Below are 22348 nucleotides of genomic sequence, written 5' to 3' on the forward strand. Positions count from 1 at the left end.
TTACCCAAACATTTTTTTTTTATCAAAGACATGTAGAACTATAAATTTAGAGCAAAATTTCTATATGGATCTCGTTTTTTTTGCAAAATTTTACAACTGAAAGTGAAAAATGTCATTTTTTTGCAAAAAAATCATTAAATTTCGATTAATAACAAAAAAAGTAAAAATGTCAGCAGCAATGAAATACCACCAAATGAAAGCTCTATTAGTGAGAAGAAAAGGAGGTAAAATTCATTTGGGTGGTAAGTTGCATGACCGAGCAATAAACGGTGAAAGTAGTGTAGTGCCGATTTGTAAAAAAGGGCCTGGTCTTTAGGGGGGTATAAACCTGTGGTCCTTAAGTGGTTAAAACATATAACTGCACCGCCGAGCGGCAAATATATATTTTCTTTTTTAACTAATACACAACAAAAAGGGCTTTACAACATATAACTGCACCGATGAACGGCAAATATATTTTTCTTTTGCCACTAATACACGACAAAATGGGCTGTAATTTTAGCACTTCACCACACAACTGCTAATAAGCCCTTTTTTTCCCACTAATACAAGCCAAAAAATGCTTTAGAACATATAGCTGCACGGCACAAGGACAAATAAGACGTAGAAATATTTCCTTGTAATAAACCCTGTTAATGCCTGCATCAAACAGCTCTTGCACCCTAATAAGAATGGTTTGCTGGAATTACAGAGCTGTATAATGGCAATTTGGATCCCCAGTCAGTGCAGCAAGGTGTAATAGGAATGTTCCTATCACCCAGGCTCTAAACTTCCCTACTAAACCCTGTTCAACACAAATGCTGTTGAATGATTCCTCCCTATTCTTTCCCTACACCTTGAATAATCTTTCCCTGCACTTGCAAATAGTTTTTTTAGCACAATGTTTTTTTTTAACACTGTCCCTTGCGCCTGCTGGCGTCTCTCCCTGCACTAAGTACACTGGTAAATGGCAGAATCTAAGATGGCTGACGCTATTCATAGGGCTGTGACATCACACGACGGGCTGGCTGCTGATTGGCTGCATGCACGGCATTATGGGTGATCCCTCTTTCCCAGAGTTCCTTTCTCCATGTCCTCACACATGCAGCAGCCATTTTAGGAAAAAATGCGATTCGTTACCACGAAGTGCGAGGAAATTCGGCTTTGGTGCGAATCGAATTTTTCCTGAAATTCTGATCGAATTCCACTTCATCAGCTTCGATTCGCTTATCTCTAGAAATTATATATAGAATGGTTAATAAGGCACTGTACATGTATATGATACGTGAAGCTAATCTGTGCTGTTTTCCAAGGGGGTTTGCATGCATTCTTTTGTATTTTGGTGTGGAACCTGCACTGAAAAACGTCAACAAGTATGCTATATATGAACAAGAGCCTATAAAGAAATACTCTTAGGGTATGTTCACATGGTTGCAAGTGGTGGGTGTTGTGGGTCCTGCACTGCAAATTTACATGGAAAGAACATGAACTCTTTTTATCGAATTTACATGCAACAGAAAATGGCTGCACAGCAAAATCTCCATGTAAATCAGCATGCAGATTTATGTGCGAGATGTATCCCTTGTGTTCCAGTGGCAGTTTCCATGTCCAAACAAGGATAAACAACATCAGTAATGAAGGTTATTATGCTAGTGCATGAACCTATAGAATGTGCTATTCTATGTGATTGATGATATTAAGCTTCACGCACACGACTGTATTATTCAGCCATGTGCTATCCGCATTATTTTCAGCTAGCACACTGACTCTATAGGACCATACACTCATCCATTGTAGATCCATGGGGCCATTCTACAGATTATAGAACATGTCCTATTCTTGTAGGTTTTGCGGACAAGAATAGTCATTTCTATTGATGGGAGTAAAAAATGCGTAATGCACAAGGAAGTATCTGTATTTTGCAGATCCGTGGTTTGCAGACAAATATACAGATACGGTTGTGTGTATGAGGCCTTAGTCTGGATGATGTTCACAATTATGGATCATTACATTTCAGATTGCTGAATAACAAAACCGAACACGCCTTAGACGAGGCTCAGCGTCAACTTTCACTGAAGCTAAATGAGCTGCAGGTAGTGCAGGAGAAAATTGCCAGGCTAGAGAATAAAATAGGTAGGTTACATGGTAAAGGTGAGCAGTGCATATTTTATATCTCATGGGGCTAACTAGAGATAAGCAAATGGATTTTAAACAAATTAAATTTGTCTCGAATTTCATACAAATTCACATTCCAGACGAATCTGAATCTTTTGTAGTCTGATTCGGATGACTGTCTTGAAATGACGTCCACCATTTTACAGGTCAGAAGACACAGATGAAGACATCTGCCACCAAAAAGCAATCATTTCTGGACAATGTTTTAATTTTTATAAATCTGCATTATGTTATTATATAGGCTTTTACCACCAACTACCATCCTTTTCCCCATAGCCATGTATGTCACTGTCACTTTGACATTACTAATTTACTAATGCTTTTTTGGTGTTAAAGGGATTGGATATAGTCCTTGGAGACCTGAGAGTATCTTACACAACTTTTGATTTCAGTCGAATGTATTTGTACCCAATTTGAATTTGCCAACCGCTTCACTCATCTCTAGTGCTAACATCAATCATATTACAGCTCCATTTTGTATAGATGTGTATTGTTCATTGGATTCATATAGTTAAAGTACAGTAGAAGCCCCATGTGTCTTATAAGAGCTATGAATAAAACAGATATGATAACTGGCCAGGGGCATGCAACCTGAGCACTGGCAGAAAAATGTTTTAGCTGGCGCTTGTCCTAGTGTCCTCACATGTACATTTATTTATTACAAAAGATGCTTTCTATTACAGATTGCTTGGTTAACCAAATGTTTCCTAATTGTCTAATTGATTACTGCATATTTTATTTCAAGATGAACAGTCAAACCAAAACCTTTTCCAGAAGGAAGAAATTACGATACTGCAGAAAACCATTGACGAGTTGGACAAAGAAAAGGATAATTTAATATACAGTATGGATCAGAAAAGCGAGAAGATTTCCTCTCTTGAGGGCAGCCTGGCTCTTAAAGTAAATACAATTAGTTTTACCATTTTGAGTGCTTTGAATATCAGTTTAGCCTAATTATGTTTTTAATAATTGTCATACTCCCTTGTACATCAGTGTATTCCTTGCTTCATGTATCATTTTTTAAAAAGGGGTTATCCTGGACTTTGATGTTGGCCTATCCCGCAGTTAATATGAGATTGGTGTGAGTCCGATTCTCAGCACTAACATCAAATAGCTGATTGAAGGGTTTCATTGTTCACCAGACACAGTGCCCTACATTGGGCAGCGGTGGTACCTGGTTTTGCAGTTGAGTTCCATTTAAGGGCACTACAAAATATACATACAGTGGTGGCCTTAGCTGATCAGTGGGGATGATGCAAGTCAGTCTGATATTGGTGGCCTACAGATAGACCACCAATATCAAAGTCCCAGAAATCATTTTAAGTATGGAGGAACAAGTATTTATTAAAGTAAGTCAGGAGAGCTGACAGGTCCTGCTTAGAGGGTTCTTCAGCAAGCTTTACTGTGTAATTGTCACACTTTACAATAATAAACTGTGTTAAAAGTTTGCCATGGAGAACAACTTTAAGGGGAAGGAGCAGGTAGAAACTATGGCCCTGAGTCATCAAGACCAACATTTTCTAAGCCAGTCTTGATGGGACTGCGATGCCGGAGAAGGCATGTTATTTGATGGGGTGCAGGCCTCATCATAATTGATATGCCTCCTCTGGCAGTCCTTGTGCCAGAGAGAAATCGACAGAAGCTCGGAGCTGCCGTAGATTTCAGTCACTATTTATTCCAGTTTCTGATGTAAATAATGATAAATGTATCTGAGTTGGCAGCCCTGCCCAAACCCCGCCCTTGCCACGCTCCCTTTTTGGAAACCTAGCGAGGGTGGCATAAAATGCCAGTTGCGACTAAAAAATTCAGAATGTCATTCAAAAAGTCACAAAACAGTTTTAAATGGCAAGCAGAAACTGGCCATCGATTTATTACTAAACTTGAGTATCATGAAGTAACATTATGGCAGACAATGTCCTTATGTGGTTCTATTACTGTAAGTCCTATTGTGGTAATGCACTGTAGAGGAAGAAAAACTAATTTAGGTACAATGTAGCTGCTGCAACAACCAATTATTATTATTATTGTAAAGAACATTTCCGTGGTTGTCTATAAAATCAAGATGAGTGTTGCTTTTTGTGGTTAACAGTTTAGGGGATGCAGCTGTCTAATCTACTCTTTTTTTTATCAAATTGCTTTTATAAATGCCACCAGATATCTCTAAATCACACAGACATTGTTAGTAACATTAAAATGGACCATTATGAATAGCAGTTTGCTGGTTTCATGGAAGACTGAGCAGTGAAAATAAATCTTGATCTGTTTCCAAGCATCTAGACCACAGATGAAAGTGACTGAATACATGTATAGGCAAATACATTAAACCCATTTCATTTGTTTGTTCATCAGGAAAATGCAGTACATCGCATGCTCAGGGAGATGGAAGAATCTGCTCGGTAAGATGATATTTTCATATACAAATTTAACACAATATCTGTACTGAATTTACATCTCAGAAGAGGCCAACATAGCTTCAAGATAGCCAGCGCCTTAGGCCCCTTCCATGAATAGTTACACCAAAACCTTTTAACAAATAAACAAGCAACATACTACTGAGCATACAAAGTCAATATATGCAGAACAGACCCTGTATCTACTTGAATACAGTCCTGGCTCAAAGGGTCAGACAGCCTATCCCAGAAGATTACAGCCGCTGTACAGTGCATGCAGATTCCTGGATACTAAAAATGCGTCTAGTTAATGTGCAATTCAGGAATCTCAAGCTAGATACAGCTACTATAGAATCTGTAATAGCAGCCATTAGAAGTTTAGGTGTATACATATGGGGTCATTTTATCAAACTGGTGTAAAGTAGAACTGGCTTAGTATTCCATAGCAACCAATCAGATTCCACCTTTCATTTTTGACAGCTTCTTTGGAAAATGAAAGGCGGAATCTGATTGGTTGCTATGGGCAAATAAGCCAGTTCTACTTTACACCAGTTTGATGAATGACTCCAATAGCTTTTTCAGATTTATTTATAGGGAATATAACAATATGGCAACAGATGTAACTTTACGGAGCTCTCCTCCCCTAGAAAAACAGCACAGTCGTTCAGTGGTTCAAACTGTTGCTTTGTAGAACTGGGGCCCTGGGTTCAAACCCCACACTCCAAAAACATCATACTCGCAGGATAATTGTCTTTCTGCAAAATTGGCACTAGTATGTGGGTGAGTGTAACAGGGACTGATATGAGTGAGGGCAATCTCTACACAGAGGAATATGTAGGTACTAGATAAGCAGCAGGAATTGAATAAAAACATGGTGCTGTACATACAGTGGATAAAAAATGTCAGGTTTCTGTGATGTAAAAAAATGAGACAAAGATAAATCATTTCAGAACTTTTTCCATCTTTAATGTGACCTATAAACTGTACAACTCAATTGAAAAACAAACTGAAATATTTTAGGTGGAGGGAAGAAAACAAAAAAACTAATAATATGGTTGCATAAGTGTGCACACCCTCTTATAACTGGGGATATAGCTGTGTTCAGAATTAAGCAATCACATTCAAAATCATGTTAAATAAGAGTCAGCATACACCTGCCATCATTTAAAGTGCCTCTGATTAACCCCAAATAAAGTTCAGCTGCTCTAGTTGGTCTTTCCTGAAATTTTCTTAGTCGCATCCCACAGCAAAAGCCATGGTCCACAGAGAGCTTCCAAAGCATCAGAGGGATCTTATTGTTAAAATGTATCAGTCAGGAGAAGGGTACAAAAGAATTTCCAAGGCATTAGATATACCATGGAACACAGTGAAGCCAGTCATCATCAAGTGGAGAAAATATGGCACAACAGTGACATTACCAAGAGCTGGACGTCCCTCCAAAATTGATGAAAAGACGAGAATAAAACTGGTCTGGGAGAGGCTACCAAGAGGCCTACAGCAACATTAAAGGAGCTGCAGGAATATCTGGCAAGTACTGGCTGTGTGGTACATGTGACAACAATCTCCCGTATTCTTCTATGTCTGGGCTATGGGCTAGAGTGGCAAGACGAAAGCCTTTTCTTACGAAGAAAAACATCCAAGCCAGGCTACATTTTGCAAAAACACATCTGAAGTCTCCCAAAAGCATGTGGGAAAAGGTGTTATGGTCTGATGAAACCAAGGTTGAACTTTTTGGCCATAATTCCAAAAGATATGTTTGGTGCAAAAACAACACTGCACATCACCAAAAGAACACCATACCCACAGTGAAGCATGGTGGTGGCAGCATCATGCCAAGGCGCTGTTTTTCTTCAGCTGGAACTGGGGCCTTAGTTAAGCTAGAGGGAATTATGAACAGTTCCAAATACCAGTCAATATTGGCACAAAACCTTCAGGCTTCTGCTAGAAAGCTGAACATGAAGAGGAACTTCATCTTTCAGCATGGCAATGACCCAAAGCATACATCCAAATCAACAAAGGAATGGCTTCACCAGAAGAAGATTAAAGTTTTGGAATAGCCCAGCCAGAGCCCAGACCTGAATCCGATTGAAAAACTGTGGGGTGATCTGAAGAGGGCTGTGCACAGGAGATGCCCTCGCAATCTGACAGATTTGGAGTGTTTTTGCAAAGAAGAGTGGGCAAATCTTGCCAAGTCAAAATGTGCCATGCTGATAGACTCATACCCAAAAAGACTGAGTGCTGTCATAAAATCAAAAGGTGCTTCAACAAAGTATTAGTTTAAGGGTGTGCACACTTATGCAACCATATTATTTTATTTTTATATTTTTTCTTCCCTCTACCTAAAAGATTTCAGTTTGTTTTTCAATTGAGTTGTACAGTTTATAGGTCACATTTAAGGTAAAAAAAAGTCCTGAAATGATTTATCTTTTGTCTCATTTTTTTTATGCGACGGATGCAGATGGTTGTATTATCAGGAACAGTAGCGTTTTTTGTTGATCCCTGCCGAATCCAGTAAAAACACTAGTGTGAAAGTAGCCTTAGCCATATAGGATCTGTGCATTGCTGCTCTGCTTTGTTAATTAAGCCTTAAAATAATTTTTAACATACTAGGTAATTTGTAGATTTTTACTTATAAGTACGGTAGTTTTAGGCCAAATTTATTTAAAGTGAAATTGGACATAAAGATAACTTGAAAGTTATTCCTCAAAATACACTGTACCACTTTTCTTCATGTAAAGCAAATAAATGTAAAAGAGTAACTGTCATTTAAATGAATATAGGAAGCTTTATAACATATCTCATCAGAGAAAGATGTTTCCTTCTCTTATCAGACTCCTCTCCTGCCCCCATCTTCACTAACTCTCAATTCAGTGCTTGGATCTTTCTTCATTTAAGACGGGCTGCCTAGTCAATTAAAAGATCGGATTACATAGAAGTCCAAGGAGAGGGGAAGGAGGAGAAAAGTGGGGCTGCAAAAGACAGGCAGAAGCAGACTTAAAGGGGTTGTCCGGGAATAAATCATATTTACCTGCCGCTCCAGTCCTCCGTTCTGCCTCTGTTATGGCCATTTTCCAGTCGCTGGATTGTTTACATCCGGTGCTTCATGGGCATGGTCACATGCTCCGCTGCAGCCAATGACTGAACACAGACACAGCGGAGGCAGCGCTGAGGACCTGGTATGAATCTTCTGTTTTCGAGAGGCAGGCTGCAGGCACTAGATAAGAATATATTATTCCCAAAAAACCTCCATAAAGCTGGCTATACACATTCAAAAGCTATTGGCAAAACTATTGTTCGGCCAACAGCTATCTCTCCTGACTCCCTGATACATGTATGTTTGACTCGTTCGAACATGTATGTGTATTCTTTGGGAAGAGCAGGGAAAGCCATTGCCAGACACTTCTGGTGGCAGCTTATCTCCCAAGAGAACAAAAAGATCGGGTGAAAATATTCATTTTGCCCGATCCTTCTCTGAGTTGAGACCTGAGTTGAGACCTCCCCCAACATATTAGAGTGTCGGCTAAACCTACCGTTTTCAGACTTCAGCTTCTTTGTAAGTTATTTAGTATCTAACTTCACTTCTGAATTCACATCTAAATTGCTCAATACTGCTGTGTAATGTCCTCCATTACTGCTGCTGCTACTCAGATTGTGTTACACAGAGTTAGGAAGCAGAATCTCCTGTTTCTCCATATGTAGTGTATGGGTAGACATGATTACAGAGGGAAAAACTTCTAAAAAAAAAAGGCACATACAAGTCATATAGTAGTCATATACTGTTTAGTGTTATTCCCTATGTACACAGACAGCAGCTTATTCTGAAAAAGTACCTTAAACAACAGTTACACAAGTTCAGCTTTCTTTGTTATATTTTTTTAGGCAATCTTCTAAGACTATTAGCAGTCATGAGCAGGAAGTCAGTCGGCTACGTCGGCAAATGGATGAGCTCAGTGAAGAATTGTCTCGAACAGGAAGGGAAAATGAGACTGTAGTTCAAGAGAACTTATCCATGCATGACCAGTTATCCAAGAACAAAGTTGAGATACAGGTAATGTGTACATCAGTCATCTGCAAGCCACTGCCCGAACATTGGGCAGATCATAATAGGAATGTTTGTTAACGATGATCTGCCAGTGTAAAAGTGCCGCCGATTACCCAATGAACAAGCGAAATCCTCGTTCATCAGGTAATTGGATCTTACTTGCGGTCACCTAAATGATTATTTGCCGGCAGCAGATCTTTCCATCTAAACAGCACTCTGCAGACCGCAAAAAATGATTCTATATGGGGACTGTGTAGGGCATGTAAATGCAGTGGTCTCCTTCACTGATGAGCAGGCGATTGTCGAGAAGGAACATTTTGAAAGGGAACCAATAGAACAGCAGAGGATGCTATAACTAGTCTGTAACAGCAAGATCTAGACACACAAACATTTTCTAATTTACTCTAATTTAAGCAATGTTATGTTTTGCGTGATCTAACAGTGTAATGTAACATTGCTTTGTGGTACATTCCCTTTAGGCTATGATCTTTAAAATTCTATTCAACCATTTAAAGGGTATTTAGCACAATAAACATTTGTAAGATATCAATATGATAGCTATAAAATGTCTTTGTGGCCAACTGATGGTACATTCACTGTGTTCCTGTCGTCCCTGGCAGAGAGTTGGTGCAGTTTTGGATGAAGAAGATGCACTCAGATGAAAATGCAGAAACACCCAAGCTTGCTGATTTGGGCATTTCTATATTTTTCATAGACTTTACAATTCTCTATTTGGAACAGCAGTTTGGCCCCCACAGATAAGACACTGTTCGGACATTATGTCATATATTTACCTGGCCACACTTAAGCGGTGTTTGTCTCACCACCCAGCAGCCACCGCTCTGATCCGAGCGGTGGTGCCAGGAGAGAACAGGAGTGGAATGTGCACCAGTTGCACACCCATTCCTGGATGGTCGCCATTGCCAACTGTCCAAGTCCTGGCTGATCAGCCTATTAAAAAGAACGCTGAGCCAATAAGGCCCTGGGCTCGACATTCAATCATAGTGCTAGGCAGGGGATTTAAATCAGGCACTGACTCATCATCAGGGCCTGTGATTATGTATGTGTCCTGACTCTTTTTTATGGTAGTCAGACGTCCAGTTTTAGTTTCCTTGCACCCTGTCTTCTGTTTGGCGCAGAGCCTGGACGGACGCTGGGGTGTCCTCCTATTCAGTGGCTCCATGCTCAGACAGCAGCATTGCTGCCCCTCACAGCTCACCTTCAGGTCTTCCAGTCCTTTTTTTTCCTTTGCCGGAAATGAGGGGTGTGGCTTAGCAGGATTGGGGGCATGGCTTATAATGTCCGGCTATTTGAGGTGAAGCAAGTCGCCACCCTACTCCTTTTTGTCCTACTGTGCTTAGTGCTCAATCTTTATTCTTTCTTAGATTTCCTTTAGACTCCTGATTAACCTGTACTGATTTGTTTCCTATTTACTCTCCTAGTTTTGACCCCAGCTAGCTGACTACTCTTCTGTTTCCTTTTTAGGCCCCTTTCACACGGGCGAGATTTCCGCGCGGGTGCAATGCGTGAGTTGAACGCATTGCACCCGCACTGAATCAGGACCCGTTCATTTCTATGGGGCTGTTCACATGAGCGATGATTTTCACGCATCACTTGTGCGTTGCGTGAAAATCGTAGCAAGCTCTATTTTGTGCGTTTTTCACGCAACGCAGGCCCCATAGAAGTGAATGGGGCTGCGTGAAAATCGCAAGCATCCGCAAGCAAGTGTGGATGCGGTGCGATTTTCACGCACGGTTGCTAGGTGACGATCGGGATGGGTTATAAGGGAAAATAATAGCATTCTTAATACAGAATGCATAGTACAATAGCGCTGGAGGGGTTAAAAAATAAATAAAAATAATTTAACTCACCTTAATCCACTTGCTTGCGCAGCCCGGATTCTCTTTGCTGTGTACAGGAAAAGGACCTGTGGTGACGTCACTCCGGTCATCACATGGTCCATCACATGATCTTTTACCATGGTGATGGATCCTGTGATGGACCATGTGATGACTGGAGTGACATCACCACAGGTCCTTTTCCTGTACACAGCAAAGAAGAAGACAGAAGAGAAGCCGGGCTGCGCGAGCAAGTGGATTAAGGTGAGTTAAATTACTATTATTATTATTTTTAACCCCTCCAGCGCTATTGTACTATGCATTCTGTATTAAGAATGCTATTATTTTCCCTTATAACCCATCCCGATCGTCACCTAGCAACCGTGCGTGAAAATCGCACCGCATCCACACTTGCTTGCGGATGCTTGCGATTTTCACGCAGCCCCATTCACTTCTATGGGGCCTGCGTTGCGTGAAAAACGCACAAAATAGAGCTTGCTGCGATTTTCACGCAACGCACAAGTGATGCGTGAAAATCATCGCTCATGTGAACAGCCCCATAGAAATGAACGGGTCCTGATTCAGTGCGGGTGCAATGCGTTCAACTCACGCATTTCACCCGCGCGGAAATCTCGCCCGTGTGAAAGGGGCCTAAAAAGGAAACAGAAGAGTAGTCAGCTAGCTAAAAATAATAATAATAGTAATTTAACTCACCTTAATCCACTTGCTCGCGCAGCCCGGCTTCTCTTCTGTCTTCTTCTTTGCTGTGTACAGGAAAAGGACCTGTGGTGATGTCACTCCAGTCATCACATGGTCCATCACAGGATCCATCACCATGGTAAAAGATCATGTGATGGACCATGTGATGACCGGAGTGACGTCACCACAGGTCCTTTTCCTGTACACAGCAAAGAGAATCCGGGCTGCGCAAGCAAGTGGATTAAGGTGAGTTAAATTATTTTTATTTATTTTTTAACCCCTCCAGCGCTATTGTACTATGTAAGAATGCTATTATTTTCCCTTATAACCATGTTATAAGGGAAAATAATACAATCTACAGAACACCGATCCCAAGCCCGAACTTCTGTGAAGAAGTTCGGGTTTGGGTACCAAACATGCCGATTTTTCTCACACGTGCGCAAAACGCATTACAATGTTTTGCACTCGCACGGAAAAATTGTGCATGTTCCCGCAACGCACCCGCACCTTTTCCCGCAACGCCCGTGTGAAAGAGGCCTTAGTCATCCAGTTTGTTCTGCTACCTGTGAGCTTGCACCAGTTTTCTGTAGATTTACTCAACAGACGTAACTTGGGTCCCTGGCATTCAAGTCCATCTGGCCTTGCAGTAGGCTATAGTGGAAACCTACGATTAGCTATGAATTCTACTAACTGCAGTGATGCACAAAGAATGGCAGCAGTTCTGAGTTTGCTGGCTGTGGTTCTTGATGGTGACCTCCATAGTTTACTTTACATAATCACATGCACTGACCAGTGCCTGATTTAAAGGGGTTATCCCATGATTAATGATTTATATCAAGCTGGCAGCTCGAGAGGAGTGTCTTTTCTGCTGCAGCTAAGGGGGCGTGTCTCAGCTCTCCCTATCACAGCTCAGGAGGTGTGTCGATGCTCTCCCTATCACAGCTCAGGAGGCAGTTGAAGGATGAAACTGAGCATGTGCGGCCTTCTCAGTGCGGTGGACAGAGAAATAAGAAAAAGAACAAACAGCAGGTGGCCCTATACCGATATATTTTATTGAATAACTCAGTGGCTATACAAAATTTTTAATTACATGCAAATACAAAAGTATTCAGATCCAGATGCTGGTTTGAAAACTGTAGAATATTTTTTGTGGGACAACCCCTTTAAATCCCCTGCCTAACCACCTGATTGGACGCTGAGCCAGAGGCCTTATTGGCTCAGTGTTCCATCTCTCTGATAGGCCAACTAGCTAGGGGTTAACTAATTTCATGGTACCCTAACTTTAACCCCATTAACACTATTTTTTTAGAGGTACAGAAATGACACACAAATCCCCCTCATTTTTTTTTTTTTTTTTTTTTTAGGCATTAAGTCATAAACTGAAAGACGTCCAAAATGAACTTCAGGATGTGAAGCTAAAACTTCAAGGTGCTAAAACAAATGTTGCACGACTCGAAAATTCTGTGGCTTCAAAAGTAAGTTTAACTTTTTTTTTAAAGTAATGTGGCATATACGGTTAAATAGTATTTGGCCATATATAGCACATCAGGATTTATTGTGTGCCGTATCATTAAGAGCTGCAAACTGTAGTTTTCATCTCGATCTGTATCGTGTGTATTGTGTGCAATTTCTGTAACTAAATAATGTTTGGAATTGTGTAGTATGTTCATGTGGCATATGCACTAAATATTTTTACAATGTGATTACAGGGGCTATCCCACAAAAATCACTTATCAGCTATCAACAATAACAGTGTGCGGGATCAACAATAACAGTGTGCGGGAAGTCCAAATGTCACAAGTTCCACAGTCACAAGTTCCAGTGTCCCCTCTCTGTATGTAGTAGTAGTGCATATATTAGTCTACCACTCCATTTACTTCTATAGGAATGACAGAAAGCTGTCTACATCAGCTCCATAAAAGTGAAAGGAAAGGTGGACCGACCTGCACACTACCACTCCATTCAGAGTGTGAAAATGGGAACCCTACGTTCTCAGCATGATGGGGGGTCCCAGTGGTCAGACTCTCTGCAATCTGATATTTATCTTCTATCCTATGGATAGATTATAAATAATTCTTGTGGGATAACCCCTTTAACCCTTAGGATACCAGCGCCGTACATGTACGGCGCAGAAATGCGGGACAGGAATCCCAGCGCAGGCAAGCAGGCTGAAAGCATATTACAGTGATAATACACTTACAGCCAATGCATTAGAATACAGAAGTATTGTAATACATTGTAAAGGGGATCAGACCACCAAAAGTTGAAGTCCCAGAGTGGGACAAAAAATAAAGGGAAATAGCAAGCGATCCAAAAGTCATATGCACCTCAAAATAGTGCAAATCAAACCTGTCATCTCATCCCGCAAAAATTATACCCTACCTAAGACAATCGCCCACAAAATAAAAAAAACTATGGCTTTTTGTTTCAAAAATGATATCATTGTGTAAAACTTAAATAAAAAAAGTATACATATTAGGTATCACCGCGTCCGTAACAACCTGCTCTATAAAAATATCCAAACATGAAGTAGATTTAGGTAAATTTGGTATTTTTTATAAATAAATAAATAAAAATAAATTTGACTCAATTTTACCACTGTCATGAAGTACAATATGTGACGAGAAAACAATCTCAGAATGGCCTGGATAAGTAAAAGTGTTTTAAAGTTATTACAACATAAAGTGACACATGTCAGATTTGCAAAAATGAGCCTGGGATTTAAGGTGAAAAGTGGCTCGGTAGTGAAGTGTTTAATATGTCCTACAAAACTTTATTTTTCTATTTCCTGTTGCTAATCGTGAACACAAGGAAAAAGTCTGTTGCTCATGTTTATTTAAAAAATGGTTTCTTTATTGACAGGAGAAAGAAAATCGAGACCTCCTTGAAAATTACCGCAAATCCTCATCTCAGGCAGATATATGGGAAGATAAAGCTCACCAACTGGAGAAAGAATTTAACTCTGTAAAGCTAGACCTTCTTGGTGCAGAATCAGAAAGAAGAAGACTTAAAGAGAGAGCTGATGCCTTAGAATTAGAGTCTGAACAAGTAAGATATCACATACTAGGAAGTGTGTGAAAATGTGGAATTTCAAAAGAAACCGCTTGGGGCAAAAGGGCAATGAGTATACAAGACATTTAAAAGAAGATATAGACAAAGCATCAATTCCAGCTACTATGGAGCTGGAAATAGATATATGTAGGATCCAGACTATAGAACTCCACTAGATCCACAAAGTCTCTGACTACCCGTTTTTGTATTTTGTAGTTTTACAACAATGGGAGAGTCAATAATGGGCCTCATTCATGAAAAGTAGTGCAAGCAGAAAAAAGGTGTTGCCCGATTAGATTCCACATTTTATCTTGTCTCATTGGCATGAGCAAAGTACCTCGTATCTGCACTACTTTTATAAATGTAGGCCATTTTGTAACTATTCTTAGGTGCTTGCATAGTATTCATATACAATTGGTGATTACTACAGTTATTGTTGGTTTCATCTGATTTTTTCGGTTATATGGAATAATAATTTGACTTAGACATGTGAGTTGCGTATGATTTCACGTGACCGGATAACCATAGCCATAATCGACAGAAACAAATCCCCAATTTCAAATACTTTTCGTACAGCTTTGCAGACTGTTGTAGACTTGCTTCATGCATCTGTATTTTTTACATTGGATTTCAGCATGTCACCTCAGAACAGTCTTCTAAATCTCAGATAAGCACTTTGACTAAATCAGTCTCAAGGCTGGAAGAAGATCTGCGACAGGTTAGAGCAGAGAAGTCATCGGCCCTCAGTGACCTGGCTTCTACAAGAGAACTGTGCGTTAAACTGGATTCGGGTAAAGAAATGATAAACCGACAACTCTGCGCCAAAGCACAAGATGTAGAGATGGTATGTTACAGGAAACATATTAGAATTACCTGCCTATTTTTAATTATTTGTGAATGATCAGTAAACCTTGGTGAGAAGAGCTTACAAAGGTTTAATACTGTATATAACATATGTTTAATAATTATCATTAATATTCCAATTTCAACAGGCTAAAGAGTATCCCTTCCAACCTAAAGTGGCTTAGAAATGTAATCTTCTTGATTTGCATTTTTGCTGGAGGTCTCATCTCCTGACGGAGTTTTAAATCAGAGAGTTGGCAGATTGGGTGGTCGTATTGCTGAGGCTGTGGGTGTCATATGGTTACCTTTGCAACAGTATTGACCAATCTGCTGGCTGTGTCTGCTGGCATGAGATGAGAATGCCAGAAACATTAGCGGTAAATACATTTAGTTTAGAGTGCATTCCAGCGGTTACAATCTGCTTTGTGCTCCCGCTCTGGTTTTATCAGGACAAATAAAAACATTATGTGAACTATTACAGCCACCAGGCCCCAGGGGCGTGTGTGTGAGTGTCTGGATAGGGGTAGTAGTTTCAGAACTCATGGTTCTGATGCTCCCTGGCCGTCGTGCAGTGATGTAGAAGGGTGCACCTTTTCTTATCATTGGGGAACTCTCCAGGTCTGGGGTTCTCCTGCCGGATGACTGTTGAGGTGCCATTGGTGATGAGGGTTTTCAGGTGCCAGGCAAGGTGGCAGTTGTCGTGACGCCAACACTTTTCAGTGTAATAATAGCGCAGGAGGCAATGATGAGGCAGCAGTGCAGCAGAACAGTTCTTTACTGAAGAATTCAAATGCAAACAGATCAGGACAGTTCTTATCATGTGATGAACCAGTCTCACAGCTGCACAGGTAAGTAATAGGCCAAAAGGTGTCTCTTTAAAGGGAATCTGTCGCCAGTTTTCTGCTGCTCTGACTTTTAAATCCTAACATCTCCAGCCCATGTCTATGATGTTCATGAGCTCATGCATATGGGGACTCATTGGCATGCGCTGGAGCTGTTCAATACAAGATTTTCGGAAAACAGCTGGTTCAAAGAAAGTGACCCAGCATTTTCTAATGGGATCTGTCACTAGTTTATGTTGTCCTTAGTTAGGACACCATAATACTGCTGACAGATTTTCTTTCCAGCAATCTTCTTCACTCACTTTCTAGAAGCCCACCTGTCATAGCCTGAACAGCAATTAAATATAGTGTTTGTCAAGAATATCTGTACCATAGAAGCTGATGCGTGACTGCTTTGGAGCCCCTGGAGGAAGGGGACTTATTCCAATTTGGTACAGGTGCTGCAGCATTAGCAAACAAGACTAAGTTTGCCATACACAATGTGGTCCGCCAGCGGGATCAGCACATGGATCACAATTAATTTCCAGGCCGCAAATGTACTTGCCAGCACATGCCTGTACATGCTTTTTCAAACAAGTAGCATGTACAGATGCAGCCTGCATTTAGCGGTCATCAACAAGTGTCCCACTGCCATACCACATTGTGTACAGAAAACCTTAAAGGAAATGTGTCACCAAAAATGTTTTCTGCCAGTAAAAAACAGATAGAATAAATAAATCAGAAAAAAAAACAAATTAGAAAAAAGTATATGTGTTTCTATCTCCTGAACCTGATTATGGGAGCTGCCATCTTGCCTAAGCCATTCTTAACAGCATTTTAAAAGCATCTAGAAAATTGCTTTACAGCAGCCCCATGGGCCATAGACACAATGGTCAGGAGGGGTCGGGGACCTTATTGACTTTTATAGGAGATTTTTCTGGGCATGCTCTGTATCCTGTGCAGAAGTCATTGTACAAGGAAAGAATAGATAAGCTCTGACTATCACCTATTGTGAATGGTGGATCCTGTCTTACACAGAGGTGATATCATTGCAGGCAGGATAAGAATGACAGATAAGCAGGTAACTGCAGTAAAATGATCGGTACAGAACAAGAAGTGGCGTTATTAGGCCTAGTGGCCAGTGCGAAAACTGCAGGATTTTTTGGTTTTTGTTTAAATATAGATATTGACATGGAAAATTAAAAATAACATCATCAAAAATTCTTTAAAAATATGTTAAACATAAAAACCGCTGCTATGGGGCCCAGAGATCTTCTACCTATGTTATTGATGCAGGTGATATTTTTTTGTGTATCTCTTTGAAAAAGTGCCTGCAACAGGTTTTATAATTATACCTCAAAATCTGAATGAAAAAATGACAAGAAATATTATTAGCAATAGTAAATCAAAGCAGATCCAATCTTGTCAAGAAGCAATGTACAGTACATTCAGACATCTGCTCTGCCTCTACAGCTGCGGCAAGAACTGGAATCATGTCACGCAGAGATAGAACTCCTGAGGAAGCAGCTAGCCAGTGAAAGAATCTCTATGAAGAACCTGGAAGCTCTTTTAGCATCAAACCAAGACAAAGAATTTCAGTCCCAAGTGCAAGCCAAGGAACTTGACTCAGAACTTCAGCTGCTTGGAGATAGGCTGATGTTGACTGAGAGCAAACTGTAAGTAAATGCCCTTGTAGTTAGTGAACCTGCAGTCTAGCTAGCTATAACCTATAACTAGGGCCATGCTGCTATACACAATGCTAGCAATAGCATTTGCTTATGGAAATATGTTTCTAAACAGATATAGATGCAAAACATAAATTAGAAGCTTATGATGAAGATAAGACAATCTCAGTTACATGGACTAAGTAAAAAAGGATCTACAGGCAATAAACTGGCCAGTCTGGTTCCTATTAACTTCATTGAATGGAAGATAGGTAGTAACAACGTTTATAGTTTGTGTCTATATCCCCAAGCTCGTGCAAATATTATTTGTAATCACTGCATATTGCAGAATTTCAACTTGATATACAATATATTTGGCTAGTTCATTGTTATAGCCAACTATTCGCCTTTCATTTTGGGTTTTTTTAGGGAAGAAATTCAAAATAGGCCAGAAAATAAAAATAAATAAAAAAAAGCTTCACTTACCGATCCGCTGCTGCTGCCATTTTGTTGCTGGTCCAGATTCTGCTGTTCTCCACTTTCTGTTCCAGCTCAACATGTCAGATATGCAGGGGCAGACATACACAGGGGCCCAATAGGTGAGTGGGCCACTGCCACCTAAAAAAGTTTGCATATAGGAGACGGAGCTAATGAATTAAATTTCATTTCAAGGGGAGCTATATGAGGAGTTATTTTACAGCACATAACCCATTGTTATATATCTTCTATATAAAAAGAATCTTCATATAAAAGAGAGGATCAAAAAATATATATATATCAAAAAGAAAATTATATGATTCTTCAGGCGGACATAAACGCCTCTAAGTTCTTTTTATCGAGTATCTTAATTTGATTTGTGCAAGCAGTGAAACAAAGGGCCAATTGTATATGCAAAATATATATATAGTTTATTATAAAACAAAGAATATAAAATCAATACAATTGCAAAACAAATGATGAAGTTACAAAATAATACCCAAACACGCGGTGGTGCTAACTCATCCCTATCTCACCAGCACAGTATAACTTAGTGATTTATGACAACCAGTGTTATACCTTTAACAAACAGACTAATAATTCATATACCAAGAGAAACTTAGGATCTTCTGTTTATCAAACAGGCTATAGCAATAAAACATGGATTATACAGGAAAATAACTGTTATCCCATGACTCTGTTTTCCTATGACCAATCAAAAATATATGATATTAATATGATAAAATATTCAGCTCGGCAATCAGACTATGGAAAATAACTTTCCAAGGGTTTAGTCCTCTTTTCAAATAATGTCAAGTCTTCCATTAACAATATGCATCTTTGCTAAGAGAATAATCAGCATTATGGAGGCACCTAACACTATGTATTCCCACAGTATGGGGACTCTTGGCTATATACCGAGAGAAGTATCTTATTAATATCACGAGCAATAAACACAATATACGTTACCGGGTCAAAGGTAGACACAGTTCAGATGGGACCAGTTTTCAAGAACTTTCCTAGTAATCCAAAAAATAATCCAAGTTTCTTCTGGTAAAGTTTTCTTTGAGTTTTTGTTTTGGTCTTGATTGAATGGATGGATGGATCCCCTCAATGCCCTGCACACGAGTAATTATTCCCCAACTTATCTAAGAATCATCCCCTTTAGATTAGGGATTTCCAATCAGGTAAGGTGGGTGTATTCGCATGCTAATAACACAATGATGTCATATTAACCCTTGACATGGTATACAACAAATGATAAAATAATATATTGTCCATCTGCCTCCAGATGGCACTGTGGTATTGCAGATGACTATCACAACCTTAAACATTAATTCTAAATACCTAATAATACGTTCACATGACCTTCTTAACCTTTTTGATATACATCATTGAGGAAGGTGTTTTTTCCTGACACTTTTAATTACCTATAACCTAGACTTGTTGGAGTCACTGTCTTCTATCTTTTTGAATATATGTTATCTTGATAATTTATATAACGGCCTTGATACTCGGCATCGGGACTTGTATATTTTACTTATCTACATCCATGAATCACTATCGTCTGAAATAACATTCTTCTCAGAAATCCAATTACCAGAAACTTACTTCAGTGTTTCTGTATCTTCTACAGGATACATTCTAAATGACACATACATGGTATAATATATATTTATAAATCGATACATTGTTACACATAAATGACACATTATATGAATTATTGGTTAAAATATGGTGTAAAACTAAATATACCATACAGAAATATATATAATATAATTATGAATATATGAATTGAACCTCATACAGCAGGTGTGCCTCAAGGATATGAATTCTTATCTCGTCATGGCTTATCCATGAAACAACCTTGTTCCCTTCAGACAGACATGTCTGAGGAAGCTAGTGTACTCCCCATAGATAAACCCATATCTTTAGCAATAACTTTTAAAATATAATGTCCGTTCATATTCACAATTATTATTTTTTTAGAAACTGAACTTGCCATGAACTCATCTTGGCCTCTCCAGCCACATAACAGAACTTTGGTTCAGGCTGATTTCCTGTTAAATTCATTTTGGCTATAATATCATTAGATAATATTGTATACTTATGAAAATGCACAACACCATATACTGTTCATGCTCGTGGGCCCTCTACTGAATGTGTCCTCCACTGGCACTCTGCCAAAGTGATTGGCTTTTCCTGGCATTCCTGACTTGTCGAGTAGTGACTGGAAGCAGAGAGTAGTGGGGACTGGAGCAGTGGCATGACAGTAGTGGTGGGGAATCAGTGGATTTTTAACACTTTATGGCGCTAAAGCAGAAAACCCTTTTAAGTTTCTATGTATACATTTATGAAGCAGGAGTAATTATTCTATTTTTATGAATTTTAGTAGTTAAAGGGTCACTAACTATTCGAAAAACTTTTAATATGTCATAGAGACATGTCAAATGTTTAGATCGGTGGGGGTCTGAGTGCTGAGACCCCACTAAGCTCTAAAACTAGAGGAGAGGAGTGCATGCATATCAAGCTCGAGACGGGCCTAGACTTCTATGGAGCCCGTCTTGTGCAGCGAGGAGAGTGCGATATGCACACACTTCTCTCCCCTTATTCTAGGGATCAATGGGGGACTCAGCACTCAGATCGCCATGATCTAAACTTTTGAAATGTCTCTATGACGTATCAAAAGTTTTTTGAAAAGTTAGTGACCCTTAAAGGAAAAAAGTTGAAATTGAAAATAATACCAGAAGGTTTTAAGTTTAGTACCATGATTTAGATTTATGTGGATGTCATGTTTGTTCCTTATAGAAAAAAATGTTGTGGTCATTTTAATACTTCTGTGATGCACTTTTTTTTCTTTGCAAAATTATGTTTCTTTTATGCAGCGGAACTCAGAGCCGGGAATCAGGACAGCTGAGAAACAAGATAGCGCAACAAGAGGCCGAGCTTGAAATTACAAGAAGGCAACTAGCCACAGAGCGATTCGAAAGGCAAGCGTATATATTCATGTACATTAACAATGCATGGCTATAAAACCTTTTCCTTCCTCACAAAAACACAAATCTGAATTTTTGATTGGTAGAAGTTTCTGATCATAGCAAATATCGGTGTAGTATCAGAAAACTAATTTACTTCAACTGCCACTACTGGCAGAAAATACAGACTGACATTCATCCAAGCACTCCTAGGACTAAGTGCATGACCTATGAAGAGGAATCAAATGAAAATGCTATTCTTCCTCATGTCATTGACAGACCAGCTAGCATTGCCAGTGGTATCAGACAAGCAGTGGATCTGTGATCTATGCTCCCTCTCTGAGAGTGGCAAATTATAGAAGAAGCTGCTGAACCTAACAGTATACTTGTTGGTGCAGTACTGTAAAGCTAAAATTACTCTAAATCTTGCCTAGACTCACAAAATGAGCCGGCAAGTCTTACTCCAGCTACTCATCCTGAGTGACGGGCTGTTTTTTTTATATAACTATGTATACAGGGAAAGTGTCATAACTACAAAAGATAGTAAAATGACTACAAACCGGATTCCAAAAAAGTTGGGACACTATACAAATCGTGAATAAAAACTGAATGCAATGATGTGGAGGTGCCAACTTCTAATATTTTATTCAGAATAGAACATAAATCACGGAACAAAAGTTTAAACTGAGAAAATGTACCATTTTAAGGGAAAAATATGTTGAATCAGAATTTCATGGTGTCAACAAATCCCCAAAAAGTTGGGACAAGGCCATTTTCACCACTGTGTGGCATCTCCTCTTCTTCTTACAACACTCAACAGATGTCTGGGGACCGAGGAGACCAGTTTCTCAAGTTTAGAAATAGGAATGCTCTCCCATTCTTGTCTAATACAGGCCTCTAACTGTTCAATCGTCTTGGGCCTTCTTTGTTGCACCTTCCTCTTTATGATGCGCCAAATGTTCTCTATAGGTGAAAAATCTGGACTGCAGACTGGCCATTTCAGTACCCGGATCCTTCTCCTACGCAGCCATGATGTTGTGATTGATGCAGAATGTGGTCTGGCATTATCTTGTTGAAAAATGCAGGGTCTTCCCTGAAAGAGATGACGTCTGGATGGGAGCATATGTTGTTCTAGAACCTGAATATATTTTTCTGCATTGATGGTGCCTTTCCAGACATGCAAGCTGCCCATGCCACACGCACTCATGCAACCCCATACCATCAGAGATGCAGGCTTCTGAACTGAGCGTTGATAACAACTTGGGTTGTCCTTGTCCTCTTTGGTCTGGATGACATGGCGTCCCAGATTTCCAAAAAGAACTTTGAATCGTGACTCGTCTGACCACAGAACAGTCTTCCATTTTAAATGATCCCTGGCCCAGTGAAAACGCCTG

General features: G+C 39.7%; 1 protein-coding gene across 1 annotated transcript in view; it reads left to right on the plus strand.

Moving 5' to 3' along the window:
• TSGA10 (testis specific 10) overlaps positions 1-22348 on the plus strand; it is a 64577-nt gene that overhangs the window by 38435 nt on the left and 3794 nt on the right. Inside the window, exons 10-18 of the mRNA XM_040422319.1 lie at positions 1997-2112; positions 2900-3054; positions 4504-4550; positions 8424-8592; positions 12488-12598; positions 13986-14171; positions 14809-15018; positions 17312-17514; positions 20865-20969. Of these exons, the coding sequence (XP_040278253.1) occupies positions 1997-2112; positions 2900-3054; positions 4504-4550; positions 8424-8592; positions 12488-12598; positions 13986-14171; positions 14809-15018; positions 17312-17514; positions 20865-20969 (1302 nt within the window). The remainder of the gene's footprint in view (positions 1-1996; positions 2113-2899; positions 3055-4503; positions 4551-8423; positions 8593-12487; positions 12599-13985; positions 14172-14808; positions 15019-17311; positions 17515-20864; positions 20970-22348) is intronic.

Source organism: Bufo bufo, chromosome 3, assembly GCF_905171765.1.
Source record: "Bufo bufo chromosome 3, aBufBuf1.1, whole genome shotgun sequence".
NCBI classification, from domain to species: Eukaryota; Metazoa; Chordata; class Amphibia; order Anura; family Bufonidae; genus Bufo; species Bufo bufo.